Below are 12,520 nucleotides of genomic sequence, written 5' to 3' on the forward strand. Positions count from 1 at the left end.
GGGGCGAGTGCTGGGCAGGGGTCTATGTGGGGTGGGAGCCCAGCAGGCAGTGTCTATGGGGGTGCTGGGTGGAGGGCTGTGGGGGCGGGAGCTAGTCAGAGGTCCATGGCAGTGCCCAGCAGGGGGCTGCAGGGGTCTACAGGGCTGCCTGGCAGAGGGCTGTGGGGCAGGGGCTGGGCAGGGGTCCACGGGGGGTGCCGGGTGGAGGGCTGCAAGGTGCCGGCGCCGGACAGGGGTACACAGGGGCGCCGGGCGGAGGGCTGTGGGGTGGGGGCCGGGCAGGGGTCCACGGGGGTGCCGAGTGGAGGGCTGCAAGGTGCCGGGGCCAGACAGGGGTACACAGGGGCGCCGGGTGGAAGGCTGTGGGGTGGGGGCCGGGCAGGGGTCCACGGGGGTGCCGGGCAGAAGGCTGCAGGGTGCAGGGGCTGGGCAGGGGTCCACGGGGCCCCTGGGGGGAGGGCTGTGGGGTGGCCTCACCATAGCGGGCCCCTGTTGTGTCCTCTCTGTTCGCAGCCGTGTGTAAGCAAGGGTGTAACCTGCTCCACGGGGGCTGCGCCGTGCCCGGGGAGTGCAGGTGAGTGCTTGGCTGGGCAGGGGTGGTCCAGCAGGATGCTAGGGACAGAGCCTGTGTGTGTCTTTGAGCCTGGGTGGGTGTGCTCCTCAGGACCCTCGGGCAAGGGGCCATTCTATGTAACTTTGGGGCCAGGAGCCACCCAGAGACGGCTGCCCCCAGTGCAGGGGGCACACAGGGCACCAGCTCATGCCCTCGGGCAGAGTAGCCAGGCAGAGAAAGGGAGGTGATGTTGGGGGCAGTGTCTCCTCCATCTCGGGAGCACCACCAAAGCAGAGGGATGGGTGTGGAGAGCCCGCCATTCGTGTGGGGTCTAAAGCTGGGTGGCGGGGAGCAGGTGGAGAGAAGAGGTCAGGGACCAATACACAGGATGGGCTAGGGGGTCACTGGGGCACCGGAACGTGACACGGGATGGGCTAAGGGGTCGTGGGGGCACCGGCATGTGACATGGGATGGGCTGGGGATCGTGGGGTCACCAAGGCCTGACATGGGATGGGCTGGGGGGTTACTGGGGCACTGGGGCATGACATGGGACAGGCTGGGGGGGGGTCACTGGGGCACTGGGACGTGACGGGCTGGGGGGTCTTGGGGGCACCAGGTCATGACTTGGGATGAGCTGGGGTCGTGGCGGCACCGGGTCGTGACTTGGGACGAGCTGAGGGGTTGTGGCGGCACCGGGACGTGACATGGGACGGGCTGGGGGGTTGTGGGGGCACCAGGAGAGTGAGAGATCCCAGCAGCCTTGCAGACAGGGGTAGGTACTGGAGACCTTGACCAGGGTCTGGCCAGGGTGGGGGGGCCGGAGGCAGGAGTCATGGGTGAGCCTGTTGTCTGTGGTGTAGTGAAGGAAGGGCAGAAGGGTGGGGGGCAGGGCCGCTGATGGGCCTGGGGCCTGCGGTTTGGGCAAGGTGGAGGGCATAGGGCAGGGCCCTGGTACAGCGTGTGAGCGAGGGTGGGCGCCAGGGTGCACGCGCCCGGGGTGGGGGGTGGCAGGTGGATGCGCTCGGGGAGCTCTTGGGAGGGGCTGGCCGCTGTGGGCCGAGCAGGTAGGGGCAAGGGTGGCTCTGTCCCAACCCCAGGGCTGCTGGCCCCAGGACCTCACTCTGGGGGTGGGCCTGATGTGACTCATGTTTTGCAGACAAGGACGTTGAGCACAGAGAAGGGAAGAGACTTCCCCAGGTCACAGGGTGTTTTTATTTTATTTTATTTTGTGTTTTTTATTTTTGAGAGAGAGAGAGAGACAGTATAAGCAGGGGAGGGTCAGAGAGAGAGAGGGAGAAACAGAATCTGAAGCAGGCTCCAGGCTCTGAGCTAGCTGTCAGCACAGAGCCCAACGCAGGGCTCGAACCCATGAACCGTGAGACCATGACCTGAGCGGAAGCCAGACACTTAACTGACTGAGCCACCCAGGCGCCCCTGGTCAGCTGGTGTTGAGTTTGCACAGGAGGGCAGGGTTTGGGAGCTGGCTGGCTCTGGAGACAGAAAGGGGAGTGACCCCTCTGTGTGTCCTGTGGGGCTCTGGCCTGGGAGGTGACATGAGGAGAGCCCGGGAGATCCCAGGGCAGGGAGGTGGAACTAGTCTGTCCAGGTGAGGGTAGGGGGTGGTGGAGGGGTACTGTGGGGAGGGGGAGGGAGGGTAGGGGCTCCCTGCCCAGTCACCCGCACTGCCGCACCTCAGATCAGTTGAGTGGGCCTCCCTCCAGGCAGAGCAGGGGTGAGGGGACATCTGGTGGGAGCGTGACCCAGGGTGGGTTCTTGTCTTGGGGGGTAGGCACTCCCCTGGAGCCGTATCCTGGTGGCAGAGGTGGGTGCCCGGCTGGCTGTCCGCCTGTGGCAGGGCCTGCCCTGCTGCCTGTGTGATGGGTGTGAGCGTGGGGACCGTGGGCAGAGCAGCCCACGGGCAGGGGCACAGCGGGGCTGCCTCCTGGTGCCATGCACTGCCTTGATGCGCCAACAGCCTTTGGTGGGCAGAGAGTGGGCAGCCAGGGCCGGAGGCCAGAAGAGGATCTCCCCACCCTCCCCCTGCTGCTGTGGGCCGTGGCCACCGAGCAGTAGGTGAGGTGAGGCCCAGCTGCTGCTGGTGGCTCTGGACTCGGGTTTCAGCATAGCCCCCCCTCCCACCGGATGCTACGGGAATGGCTGGGCCTTCCTGCCCTCTCCCTGGGCCTCTGGAGCCTCAGGCCAGGGAAGCCGGGGAGGGTGGGGCCTAGTGAGGATGCCCCACCCAGGGCCGCGAGAGCACGGGACATGCAGGGTCCTTCCCGGCGGGTGCCCTGCCCCCAGCCCTGGCCCCTCACATCACCTGCAGGGAAGATTCTGGGTGAGGACATGTAGCCCATGCACGCACAGGCCTTCCTGGCTATGGGGGGGGCTGGACAGCGGAGCCCCTCTTTCCAGCCTGGGTTTCCCCTCACTTGCCTACTGAGCCCGTCAGCATTCCTTGGCAGTGGGGCTCAGGGGCGGCTCAGGAAAGACCACGGCTCCTTCCTTTACAAAAATAAACTCACGCGGCAGGTGCCAGCATGGAGACATTGCCTAGATGACTGTGCCATTCCTCGGGACCTTCCAGTTCTAGGAGGGGGGCCCCAGGGGCCCGTCCAGAGTCTGGAGGGCAGCTTTCTGATCCCCAGGGTGCACTGAGGGACGACGGGCTCACTCTCCTGCCGGCAGTGCCCCCAAGTCAGGCCCAGCTTTAGCAGGGCCATACCTGGGATGGGACTGCACTGGTGGCCTGGGTGCCCTTTGTGCCCCAGCCACCTGCCTCTCCTCCTGAAGGACTTCCCAGAGACCACACCAGCCCGTAGCTGAAGGCAGGGCTAGGCCTTGGGGTGGTGGCCTTGAGCCAACAGCCTCTCTAGGCCATGTGCCAGGATGCCGGTGACTCCTCCTGCATCAGGAACTGCTCTGGATCCCTGAGTGTGGCCTGGGGCTGCTGGCTCTGTGCAGCCTGTGGGCCTCTGTATCCCCCATCTGTGAGATGGGCCTTCTATAGGGCTTTGTTGGGAGAGAGAAGTTACTGCCCTTGAGTTACAGGGGAGGTCACATGCTGTGCCCGAGGCCAAGAAGTGGGGGACTGAGCCTGGAGCTCTCCCCTGGTGTCCCGCTGGCTGGCTCAGCCCTGGGTGCCGCCCAGCTTTGGTGGCACCTGGCGAGCTTGAGCTGGCGCTGTCATTCCTGGGGTACCAGCAGGGCCTTCCTTTCTCGGCGCCTGCTCTTGGGGCCTGGCTCAGGGGCGAGTCCCAAAATAGCTCATAGAGGAGTGGCTGGGCAGCTGCGGCCGGCCATCCGAGGCCAGCGGCCGGGACGTGCCCGTGACAGTGCGGGAGGGCTGGCGGGCTGTGACCCCTGCCTGGCGCGGGGCCTGCCCTGGTTCAGAGGCTGCGGCCGCCAGCCCCGGGGGTGGCCCGCGTGACTGTGTGCCCACGTCCAGGCCTCCTCCACAGCGGCCACGGCCACAGCTCCTGGCGTCCACCCTTCCCCACCAGGCCTCGTGCCTCTTGGCCTAACGCAGGTGCGGCTACGGCTGGCAGGGCCGGTTCTGTGATGAGTGCGTCCCGTACCCTGGCTGTGTCCACGGCAGCTGCGTGGACCCCTGGCAGTGCAACTGTGAGACCAACTGGGGCGGCCTGCTCTGCAACAAAGGTAGCCGGGCGGGCGGGGTGAGCCAGGTGGGCCGGGCGGGCGGGGGCCTGTCCTCTGAGCACCCTCCCCTTGTCTCCAGACCTGAACTACTGCGGCAGCCACCACCCTTGCACCAACGGGGGCACGTGCATCAACGCCGAGCCCGACCAGTACCACTGCGCTTGCCCCGACGGCTACTCGGGGAAGAACTGTGAGCGGGGTACGTTGGAGGCCAGCTACTGGCTTCACGCGGTGCCCAGGGAATCTCGCAGGCCCCGCCTCTCTGGCCTCTGTGCAGCAGGCCTCCCCTGACATCCACCCTGGGGCCTCGGGGCCGTGGGGAGGAGCACCTGTATAAAGGTTGGGGGGCCTGGGCTGCCGTCCTCCACCAACCCTTGGCCTGTGGCTCCCCGTGCAGCCGAGCACGCCTGTGCCTCCAACCCGTGTGCCAACGGGGGCTCTTGTCACGAGGTGCCCTCTGGCTTCGAATGCCACTGCCCATCAGGCTGGAGCGGGCCCACCTGTGCGCTCGGTGAGTGCCTGCTTGGGTGTGTGGGGCTCCCGCCTGGCACCTGGGGGCATCTGTGAGGGGGGATGGGGTGGCACTCTAGGGGTGAGGTGGGGTGGTTGAGTCCGCGCCGGTAGCTGTGGGCCTGGTAGTCAGGCAAGGAGTGACAGTGCCAGGAATTCCGGGGCCCGGGTCTCTGCCTCCCCGCACAGACTCCCGCCCCCCACCCGGCCCACAGCCCCGCCTCCCCGCACAGACCCCGCCCCCCCGGCCCACAGCCCCACATGCTCCCTCCGTCCCTCTGCAGACATCGATGAGTGCGCCTCCAACCCTTGTGCGGCCGGGGGCACCTGCGTGGACCAGGTGGACGGCTTCGAGTGCATCTGCCCTGAGCAGTGGGTGGGGGCCACCTGCCAGCTGGGTAAGGGCCCCACGGGGCACTCGCGGACATGGACTGTGCTCTGTGCATGTGGCTGCGGCTGCTGGTGCTGCTGGGGCTGCGGGTGCCAGGTGTGGCGGCAGGTGGGGCTGAGCCCCTTCGCTCCCCCTTGTCTCCTTCACAGACGCCAATGAGTGTGAGGGGAAGCCGTGCCTTAATGCTTTTTCTTGCAAAAACCTGATTGGTGGCTATTACTGTGATTGCGTCCCGGGCTGGAAGGGCATCAACTGCCACATCAGTCAGTATGGGGGGTGGGCGGCACCAGGTGGGCGGGGCTGGGGAGATGTCGGACCTTGCTCGTGACCCCGCACCTTGTCCCCAGACATCAAGGACTGTCGTGGGCAGTGTCAGCACGGTGGCATCTGCAAGGTAAGATGCACACCCATGAGGGGGGAGGCTGGCAGGAGCTGCCCTGTAGGGGCGGCCTCTGGAGGCCCGCTGACCGTCACCCCGCCCCAGGACCTGGCGACCGGCTACCAGTGTGTGTGCCCACGGGGCTTCGGCGGCCGGCACTGTGAGCTGCAGCTGGACTCGTGTGCCAGCAACCCCTGCCATGGTGGCCTCTGTGAGGACCTAGGGGACAGCTTCCGCTGCCACTGCTCCAAGGGCACCTCAGGGCCGCTCTGCGAGGTGAGGCCTGGGGCGCGTATGGCCCAGGGGCTTTCGGGGACATGCCATCACCCCCAGGCCACCCAAGTGAGCAGGACAGGCCACAGTTGGGCTGGGGGTAGTTCTAGATGGAGACCCAGCTTGGGAGCCTTGGGTGGGAGGGGACAGGGGAAGGGTCATAGGCTCACTACCTGTCCTGACAGGTGCCTCCTGATGGGGCCAGCCCGGGTTCTCTGTCTATCTACCTCTCACTGTGACTGGAATGGTCTTCGTGTGACAGAGGAGCCCTGGGTGGGATGGGGTGCCCCAGGGCGTGGGGGTGCGCACTGTCATATGGAGCCGTGCCCCTGGCACCTCATGAGCCCGCCTTGCCCTGACCTGCCCTGGCCTTTGGGGCTACAGAGGTGCCAGGGGCAGGGCTCCTGACTGGTGGGCCTCCTGGAGCCCCTGGTACGTCTGTCTGGGGCTGTGCAGCCCGGTGATGACACTTTGAGGAAAGCCCCACAGACTCGGCTCAGAGTGGCTATGGCGGTTGGGGAGGGGGTCAGGAGCTGGCCTTCCTGCCAGTGGGAGGGGTGAAGCCGGATGCTGCCTGGCAAGGCAGAGGAAGCGGGCTGCCCTGGAGGCAAGGGCGGTAGGAGGGGCCTGTGGCCTGCCTGCAGGTGTTTCCGTCCAGCTGACTGGCCTGGACAGTGTCCGATGGGCGGTGCTGCAGGCTAGGGCAGCAGACGTCGGGGTGTGCAGGCTGAGCAGGGACTGGGCCTCCAGGATTTTCCCGAGGGATACGAGGCCTGGCTGTCTCCCAGCCTGTGGGTCCAGGCGAGGGGTGGTGGTGAGGGTCCAGCCCCCACAGATGCTCCCCCCCCCCCCACAGGTAGACATAGACTTCTGCGAGCCCAATCCCTGCCAGAACGGTGCTCGCTGCTACAACCTGGAGGGCGACTATTACTGCGCATGCCCTGACGACGTGGGCGGCAAGAACTGTTCGGTGCCCAGGGAGTCGTGCCCGGGCGGGGCCTGCAGAGGTGGGGTGGGGTCTGCAGGGGCGGGGCAAGGTGGATCCAGTAGAGGTGGGTGCGGGGTGGGACCTGCGGGAGGGGTGGGGCGGGGCCTGCAGATAGGGGGTGAGGTTGGAGGGGTTGAGACCTGCAGAGGTGGGAGCTGGGACAGGCCTGCAGGGGCGGGGCGGGGCCTGAAGAAGTAGGGGGCAGGGATGGGCCTGCAAGGGTGGTGTGTGTAGGGCAGGGTCTACAGAAGTGGGCGTAGGGGTTGGACTTGAGGGAGGGGTGAGGTGGGGTGGGGCCTGCAGAGGTGGGGCGTGACCTGCAGTGGTAGGGCGGAGCGGATCCTACAGAGGTGGGGCCCAGGTGGGACTGGGCTGTGGCCTGTGAGAAGGGTGGGGGATGGGCGCACTGACCTTTACCCCATCTGCTGCAGTGATCGATGGCTGCGGGTTTGAGTCGGAGTCCAGAGTGGCGGGCAAGGCTCCTTCCGGTGTGTGTGGCCCCCACGGACACTGTGTCAGTCTACCTGGGGGCAACTTCTCCTGCATGTGCGACAGCGGCTTCACAGGCACCTACTGCCATGAAAGTGAGTGGCTGCCGGTAGCATGGGGCGGGGCTGGGCGGCAGGGACAGCCCCCCTCACCGCTGCCTCCCTCCCGCAGACATCGATGACTGCCTGGGGCAGCCGTGCCGCAATGGGGGCACTTGCATCGATGAGGTGGACGCATTCCGCTGCTTCTGCCCCAGCGGCTGGGAGGGCGAGCTCTGCGACACCAGTGAGTGAGCCCGCCCCCTCGCCCCACCCCCACCTGCCTTCCCAGTGTCTGGGCAGCTCACTCAGTGGTGCCCAGAAGCCGCCTGTGGGTGGGGTGCGGTGGGGCTCCACGAGTGCCTCCGACCCGCCCCCGCCCCTCTGTCTCTCCCGGGCCGCCTCCCCACACCTCCACGCCCTCCCTGCCCCTCTTTGAGCGCCGGCGACCCCCGCTGACCGGCGTCCTCGCCCCCAGATCCCAACGACTGCCTTCCCGATCCCTGCCACAGCCGCGGCCGCTGCTACGACCTGGTCAACGACTTCTACTGCGCCTGTGACGACGGCTGGAAGGGCAAGACCTGCCACTCGCGTGAGTGCCCGTCAAGCCCCTGCCGCGCTGGGGTCTGCCCGCCACTCTGGGCGCCCCCACTGAGCGGCCCGTGTGCCCGCAGGCGAGTTCCAGTGTGATGCCTACACTTGCAGCAATGGTGGCACGTGCTATGACAGTGGTGACACTTTCCGCTGCGCCTGTCCCCCAGGCTGGAAGGGCAGCACCTGCAACATCGGTGAGGAGGCGGGGCTCTGCGCTGGACCTTGGCCCCGCCTCTGGTTCTGCGTCTGGCCCCGCCCCTGCGCCCTCCCCCCTTCCCGGCTCCACCCCTGGCTCAGCTCCTGGCTAGGCCTGGCCTGGGGGGGTCAGGGACCTGAGCGGACTCCCCCCACCTGCCCGGGGTCAGATGAGAAAGTTCTCTTCTCTTCCTCCTTTGCAGCCGAGAACAGCAGCTGCCTGCCCAACCCCTGCATGAATGGGGGCACCTGCGTGGGCAGCGGGGACTCGTTCTCCTGCATCTGTCGAGACGGCTGGGAGGGCCGCACCTGCACGCACAGTGAGCTTGTGGGTGGGGGCTGTGGGGAGCGGGCGGAGGCCGGTGGGGTGGGAGCCCACCTTTGCCCCAAAGCCCTGCTGCACCCCAGGACCTACAGCATCACCTGTGATTCCCACTCCCAGCTCCTTAGTCTTGCTCCCAATCCCCGTGTGTCCTGGCGTCTGTCGTCTTACGGGCAGCTCCGTCACCCGTCTGAGGCGTTCTCCAGGACAGGCTCTTTTGTGGCACCTCTTCCTGGACGGGTGGCCCTGGCCCAGCGCCCTCCACCTGCCGGCCTCGGCTGGTGGGCTGGTGTGGATGGTGCCCCCCAGGCCTGGCACAGGGGCGCTGGGGGGAGGGATGCCGCGCTAACCTTCCTCTCTTTTCTCAAACACAGATACCAATGACTGCAACCCCCTGCCTTGGTGAGTGGCGGCCCCGGAGGCTGGCTGGCCCAGGGGCGCTCGGCCTGCCGGGGGGGCCCCCTTGACGCCCGCCCTCTCCCCTGCAGCTACAACGGTGGTGTCTGCGTTGATGGGGTCAACTGGTTCCGCTGCGAGTGTGCTCCCGGCTTCGCGGGCCCCGACTGCCGCATCAGTGAGGGCCCTGGGGCGCCTGGGAGGGTAGGGGCAGTGGGGCCCCGGCCCGGGGGCTCCTTCCAGCCTGGCTGGGGTGTCGGGAGCGCGGGGCCGTCAGTATCCGTGCGCCCGAAGGACGGCACGAGCGATCGCATTCTGCCCACCTTGCGAGCCTCAGCTGCACGTGTCTCGTGGCGCTCGGCCCTGCTGGCAGCCGGGGCTGCTCTGCAAGGCGACGGCTCCCTGCAGGCGGGTGGAGGACGACAGGGGCCACGGACCGATGTGCCGGTGCCGGGGCCCCGCCCAATGCAGAGGCCCCACAGGGCAGACTGAGGCCCGAGCTGGCGGGGGGCTCCTCTCCCTGCCCGAGGGTCCCCTGGGCCTGTGTGGGTGCTGCCCCCCTGCTGCCTCCTGAGCCCGGCCACTCGCCCTGCAGATGTGGACGAGTGCCAGTCCTCGCCTTGCGCCTATGGGGCCACGTGCGTGGATGAGATCAACGGCTATCGATGCAGCTGCCCGCCGGGCCGGGCCGGCCCACGGTGCCAGGAGGGTAGGTGGGGGGCACCTCGCCTGGTGGGGTCATGCCAGGTCGGGGCACAGGTAGGACCTGGCCTCCCAGGGGTGGCCTGCTGATGACCCTGGCTCTTCTCCCCGCAGTGACTGTCTTCGGGAGGTCCTGCTGGTCACAGGGCGTGCCCTTCCCGCACGGGGGCTCCTGGGTAGAGGACTGCAACAGCTGCCACTGTGTGGACGGCCGCCGGGACTGCAGCAAGGTGCGGGTCCCCAGGGCTTCCCGGCCGGTGTCCCGGCACCCCTGCCCCGGGGGCCCGATGCCACTCTGACACTGATATTCGGCCCGTGAGACCGGTGCGCTGGTACTGGGCTGTGGAGAGCGTCCTCCTCACCTCTGCTGGGCCTCCTGGGAGGAAGGCCCTTCCTCTTGCTGTGCAATTGGGGAAACTGAGGCCCTGCTTAGGCTCCAGAAGCCCCCAGCATGGGCCTTGCCTGGCCTCTTCCTTCTTTGGGCGCTCCCCATTCTGGTGGGGGTCCTTTCTGGTTCTGAGTTCATCTTGGGAGGCTGTGGCGGGCGAGGCGCAGCCCTGGGCCTTGCTGATCCCACCTCGTCTTTCGCTGCTGCACGGGACCGTGTCTGTTTGTGGGTCCTCATCTGCGTGTCTGTCCTTCTGTGTGCCTGCCTGACCCAGGTGTGGTGCGGGCGGAAGCCTTGCCTGCTGGCCGGCCGGCCCGATGCTCTGAGTGCCCAGTGCCCACCGGGGCAGCAGTGCCAAGAGAAGGCCCCCGGCCAGTGCCTGCAGCCGCCCTGCGCGGCCTGGGGGGAGTGTGGTGCCGAGGAGCCCCTGCCGCCCAGCACCCTGTGCTTGCCCCGCTCTAGCCACCTGGACAACAACTGTGCGCGCCTCACTTTGCACTTCAATCGTGACCAAGTGCCCCAGGTGAGCGGTCCCGGCAGGCGGGACGTCTGCACAGCCCCAGGCTGTCGTCTTGCAGAGCGGCCACGCAGAAGGCCCACTCGCTCGGGGAGCCCGGCCTCACGGAGCCGCAGGACAAAGGCGGGGGGGGGGGGGGGGGGGGGGGCCCGACACTTCCTCGTTCCGACGGGGAAGACTGGCTCAGGACGGGGTGGGGCCCCTGCCTGCCACGCGCCTGCATGTGGAGCTGCTTCTGGCAGCGAGTGGGGACCAGGTGTGGGGAGGGCGCCTCCAGGTTCCCCTTGACTGCTGGTGGTTGGTGCAGGAGGGGACTGGGAAGCCAGCTCCCTCTGGGATCCCCGCATCCCCGCATCCCTGCATCCCCGCCCTCCTCCTCGTGGGGCTGTGAGCTGTGGTCTGCCACGTGTCTACAGGGCAGCCTCGGTCCCTGGCCCCCGGGATCCCACTCGTGTGCCGCTTGTCTCTGCCCAGGGCACCACTGTGGGCGCCATCTGCTCCGGGATCCGTGCCCTGCCGGCCACAAGGGCAGTGGCCCGCGACCGCCTGCTGGTGCTGCTCTGTGACCGGCCGTCATCCGGGGCCAGCGCAGTCGAGGTGGCTGTGGTGAGCACTGGGCAGGTGGGGGTGGCCGCCCTGCCTTCTTTCCCACACTTCCGTTCTGTCTGTTCTCTGGAGGTGCTACGCCCGAGGGCCCAGGCCAGGCGTGTCCCCGAGTGCGGGGGAGAGGGGCTGACACGCACTCAGGAGTCTGCCCTGGCGAGCTGTGCGCTGGGGGACCCGGGCCCCTCCTGAGCCCCCGCTGGGGCTGACGGGGCAGTGTGCACAGCCAGGCTGGCAGCGGGAGGGAGGCAGGGGTTGGTGGGGCTGAAGGGGCAGGAAGGGCCAGGACACAGCTCCAGGTTGGGGGCCAGTGGGGTCGGCTTCTCAGGGAAAGGGAGCAAGGGTGTGGGGTAGGGCGTCTGTCCCATTTGCAAACTGGAGGAGGGGTCTGCAGGGGAGGTGTGCTGCCCCAGGGGGCATGGCCGGACGGTGTGGGGGGAGCCACCGGTAGGGGAGGTCCTGGCGGCCGGGCTCCGCAGCAGCGTGAGGCTGCCAAGCCCTGGCTCTCAGCCCCAGGGGTTCTGGGACAGCGTGGATGTGGCGGGGCAGGGGCGGCGTGCGCTGGGCCGCTGGACTTGGGTCCCAGACCTTCCCGGCTCTGGGCAGGGGTCTCTGGAGCCGTGGACGGCCCCAAGTAACAGCAGTTGAGGCCGAGGGGCAGTACTGAGAGGGAAGGCCAGTGTCCAGGGTCCAGCATGAACAGCGATAGCGTGGACAGTGAGGCCCGGACCCGGCGAGGATGAGGGAGTGAGGAGGTCCCCAAGGCTGGGGGCCAAGAGCCCCTATCTGGAGCCCTGACTCCCAACAGCGGGGCCAAGTCTGAGAGGTGGGTTGGGTGCCGCGGCCAGGCAGGATCGTAGTGGGGGACGCTCCTCCTCACTTGGTGCCCTGCTCTGCCTGTGCCATGTCCCCCCAGTGTGAGTGCAGGATGGGTGCCCCTTGGCACGTGTGGCCTGGGCCCCCGGCTAAGCAGCTGTCCTCAGGGCCTTGCTCTGGGTTCTGGGTGGGTATCAGGCGTAGGCTTGAACCACCAGCGTCATGAGACTGGGGATGTGTGGGGAGAAAAGGGAAAAGGCACAGCGTGTTCTCAGGGTGCTGGCTACTCGCCACTCTCGGGCTGGCAGGAGCCACTCCATGGAGGCAGGCATGGGGGGGGGGGGCAATGACCTGCCTGCGGAGTCCTTGTGACCTGGGGCATAACCCGCTGGGGCCGGGAGCCTACCTGGGAGGGACGGCTATCCTTGCTCCAGGTGCAAGGGGGTCAGGGCCCAGCCCCCCTCCCAGCTGAACCTCGCGGCTGGGGCGGCCCTCCTGCAGGATTCTCCTCCACTGAGTCTCCCTCGGCGATGCCCTGGGCGCTGCCAAGCCCCAGCCCGCAGCCACTGAATGCCCGTTGGTGGTCGGCCCGGAGCCTCGGCGCTCCCGGGGTCTGTGCGCGGCCCAGGCGCGCGCCCTGGCCCCTGCGGTGAGTGGGGCCTCTCGCGCCGTGTTTTGCCGCAGTCCTTCAGCCCCGCGCGGGACC

At 67.9% G+C, this 12,520-nt stretch overlaps 1 protein-coding gene across 1 annotated transcript in view; it reads left to right on the forward strand.

The window, feature by feature from the left end:
- The window catches only part of JAG2 (jagged canonical Notch ligand 2), a 20,671-nt gene that overhangs the window by 6,557 nt on the left and 1,594 nt on the right, over positions 1 to 12,520 (forward strand). Inside the window, exons 4-23 of the mRNA XM_029950761.1 lie at positions 514 to 574; positions 4,083 to 4,213; positions 4,293 to 4,412; positions 4,611 to 4,724; positions 5,008 to 5,121; positions 5,264 to 5,377; positions 5,462 to 5,508; positions 5,599 to 5,769; positions 6,623 to 6,773; positions 7,186 to 7,338; positions 7,415 to 7,528; positions 7,760 to 7,873; positions 7,956 to 8,069; positions 8,274 to 8,390; positions 8,767 to 8,794; positions 8,881 to 8,966; positions 9,384 to 9,497; positions 9,605 to 9,720; positions 10,153 to 10,401; positions 10,870 to 11,161. Of these exons, the coding sequence (XP_029806621.1) occupies positions 514 to 574; positions 4,083 to 4,213; positions 4,293 to 4,412; positions 4,611 to 4,724; positions 5,008 to 5,121; positions 5,264 to 5,377; positions 5,462 to 5,508; positions 5,599 to 5,769; positions 6,623 to 6,773; positions 7,186 to 7,338; positions 7,415 to 7,528; positions 7,760 to 7,873; positions 7,956 to 8,069; positions 8,274 to 8,390; positions 8,767 to 8,794; positions 8,881 to 8,966; positions 9,384 to 9,497; positions 9,605 to 9,720; positions 10,153 to 10,401; positions 10,870 to 11,161 (2,520 nt within the window). The remainder of the gene's footprint in view (positions 1 to 513; positions 575 to 4,082; positions 4,214 to 4,292; positions 4,413 to 4,610; positions 4,725 to 5,007; positions 5,122 to 5,263; positions 5,378 to 5,461; positions 5,509 to 5,598; positions 5,770 to 6,622; positions 6,774 to 7,185; positions 7,339 to 7,414; positions 7,529 to 7,759; positions 7,874 to 7,955; positions 8,070 to 8,273; positions 8,391 to 8,766; positions 8,795 to 8,880; positions 8,967 to 9,383; positions 9,498 to 9,604; positions 9,721 to 10,152; positions 10,402 to 10,869; positions 11,162 to 12,520) is intronic.

Source organism: Suricata suricatta, chromosome 9, assembly GCF_006229205.1.
Source record: "Suricata suricatta isolate VVHF042 chromosome 9, meerkat_22Aug2017_6uvM2_HiC, whole genome shotgun sequence".
Taxonomy (NCBI): Eukaryota; Metazoa; Chordata; class Mammalia; order Carnivora; family Herpestidae; genus Suricata; species Suricata suricatta.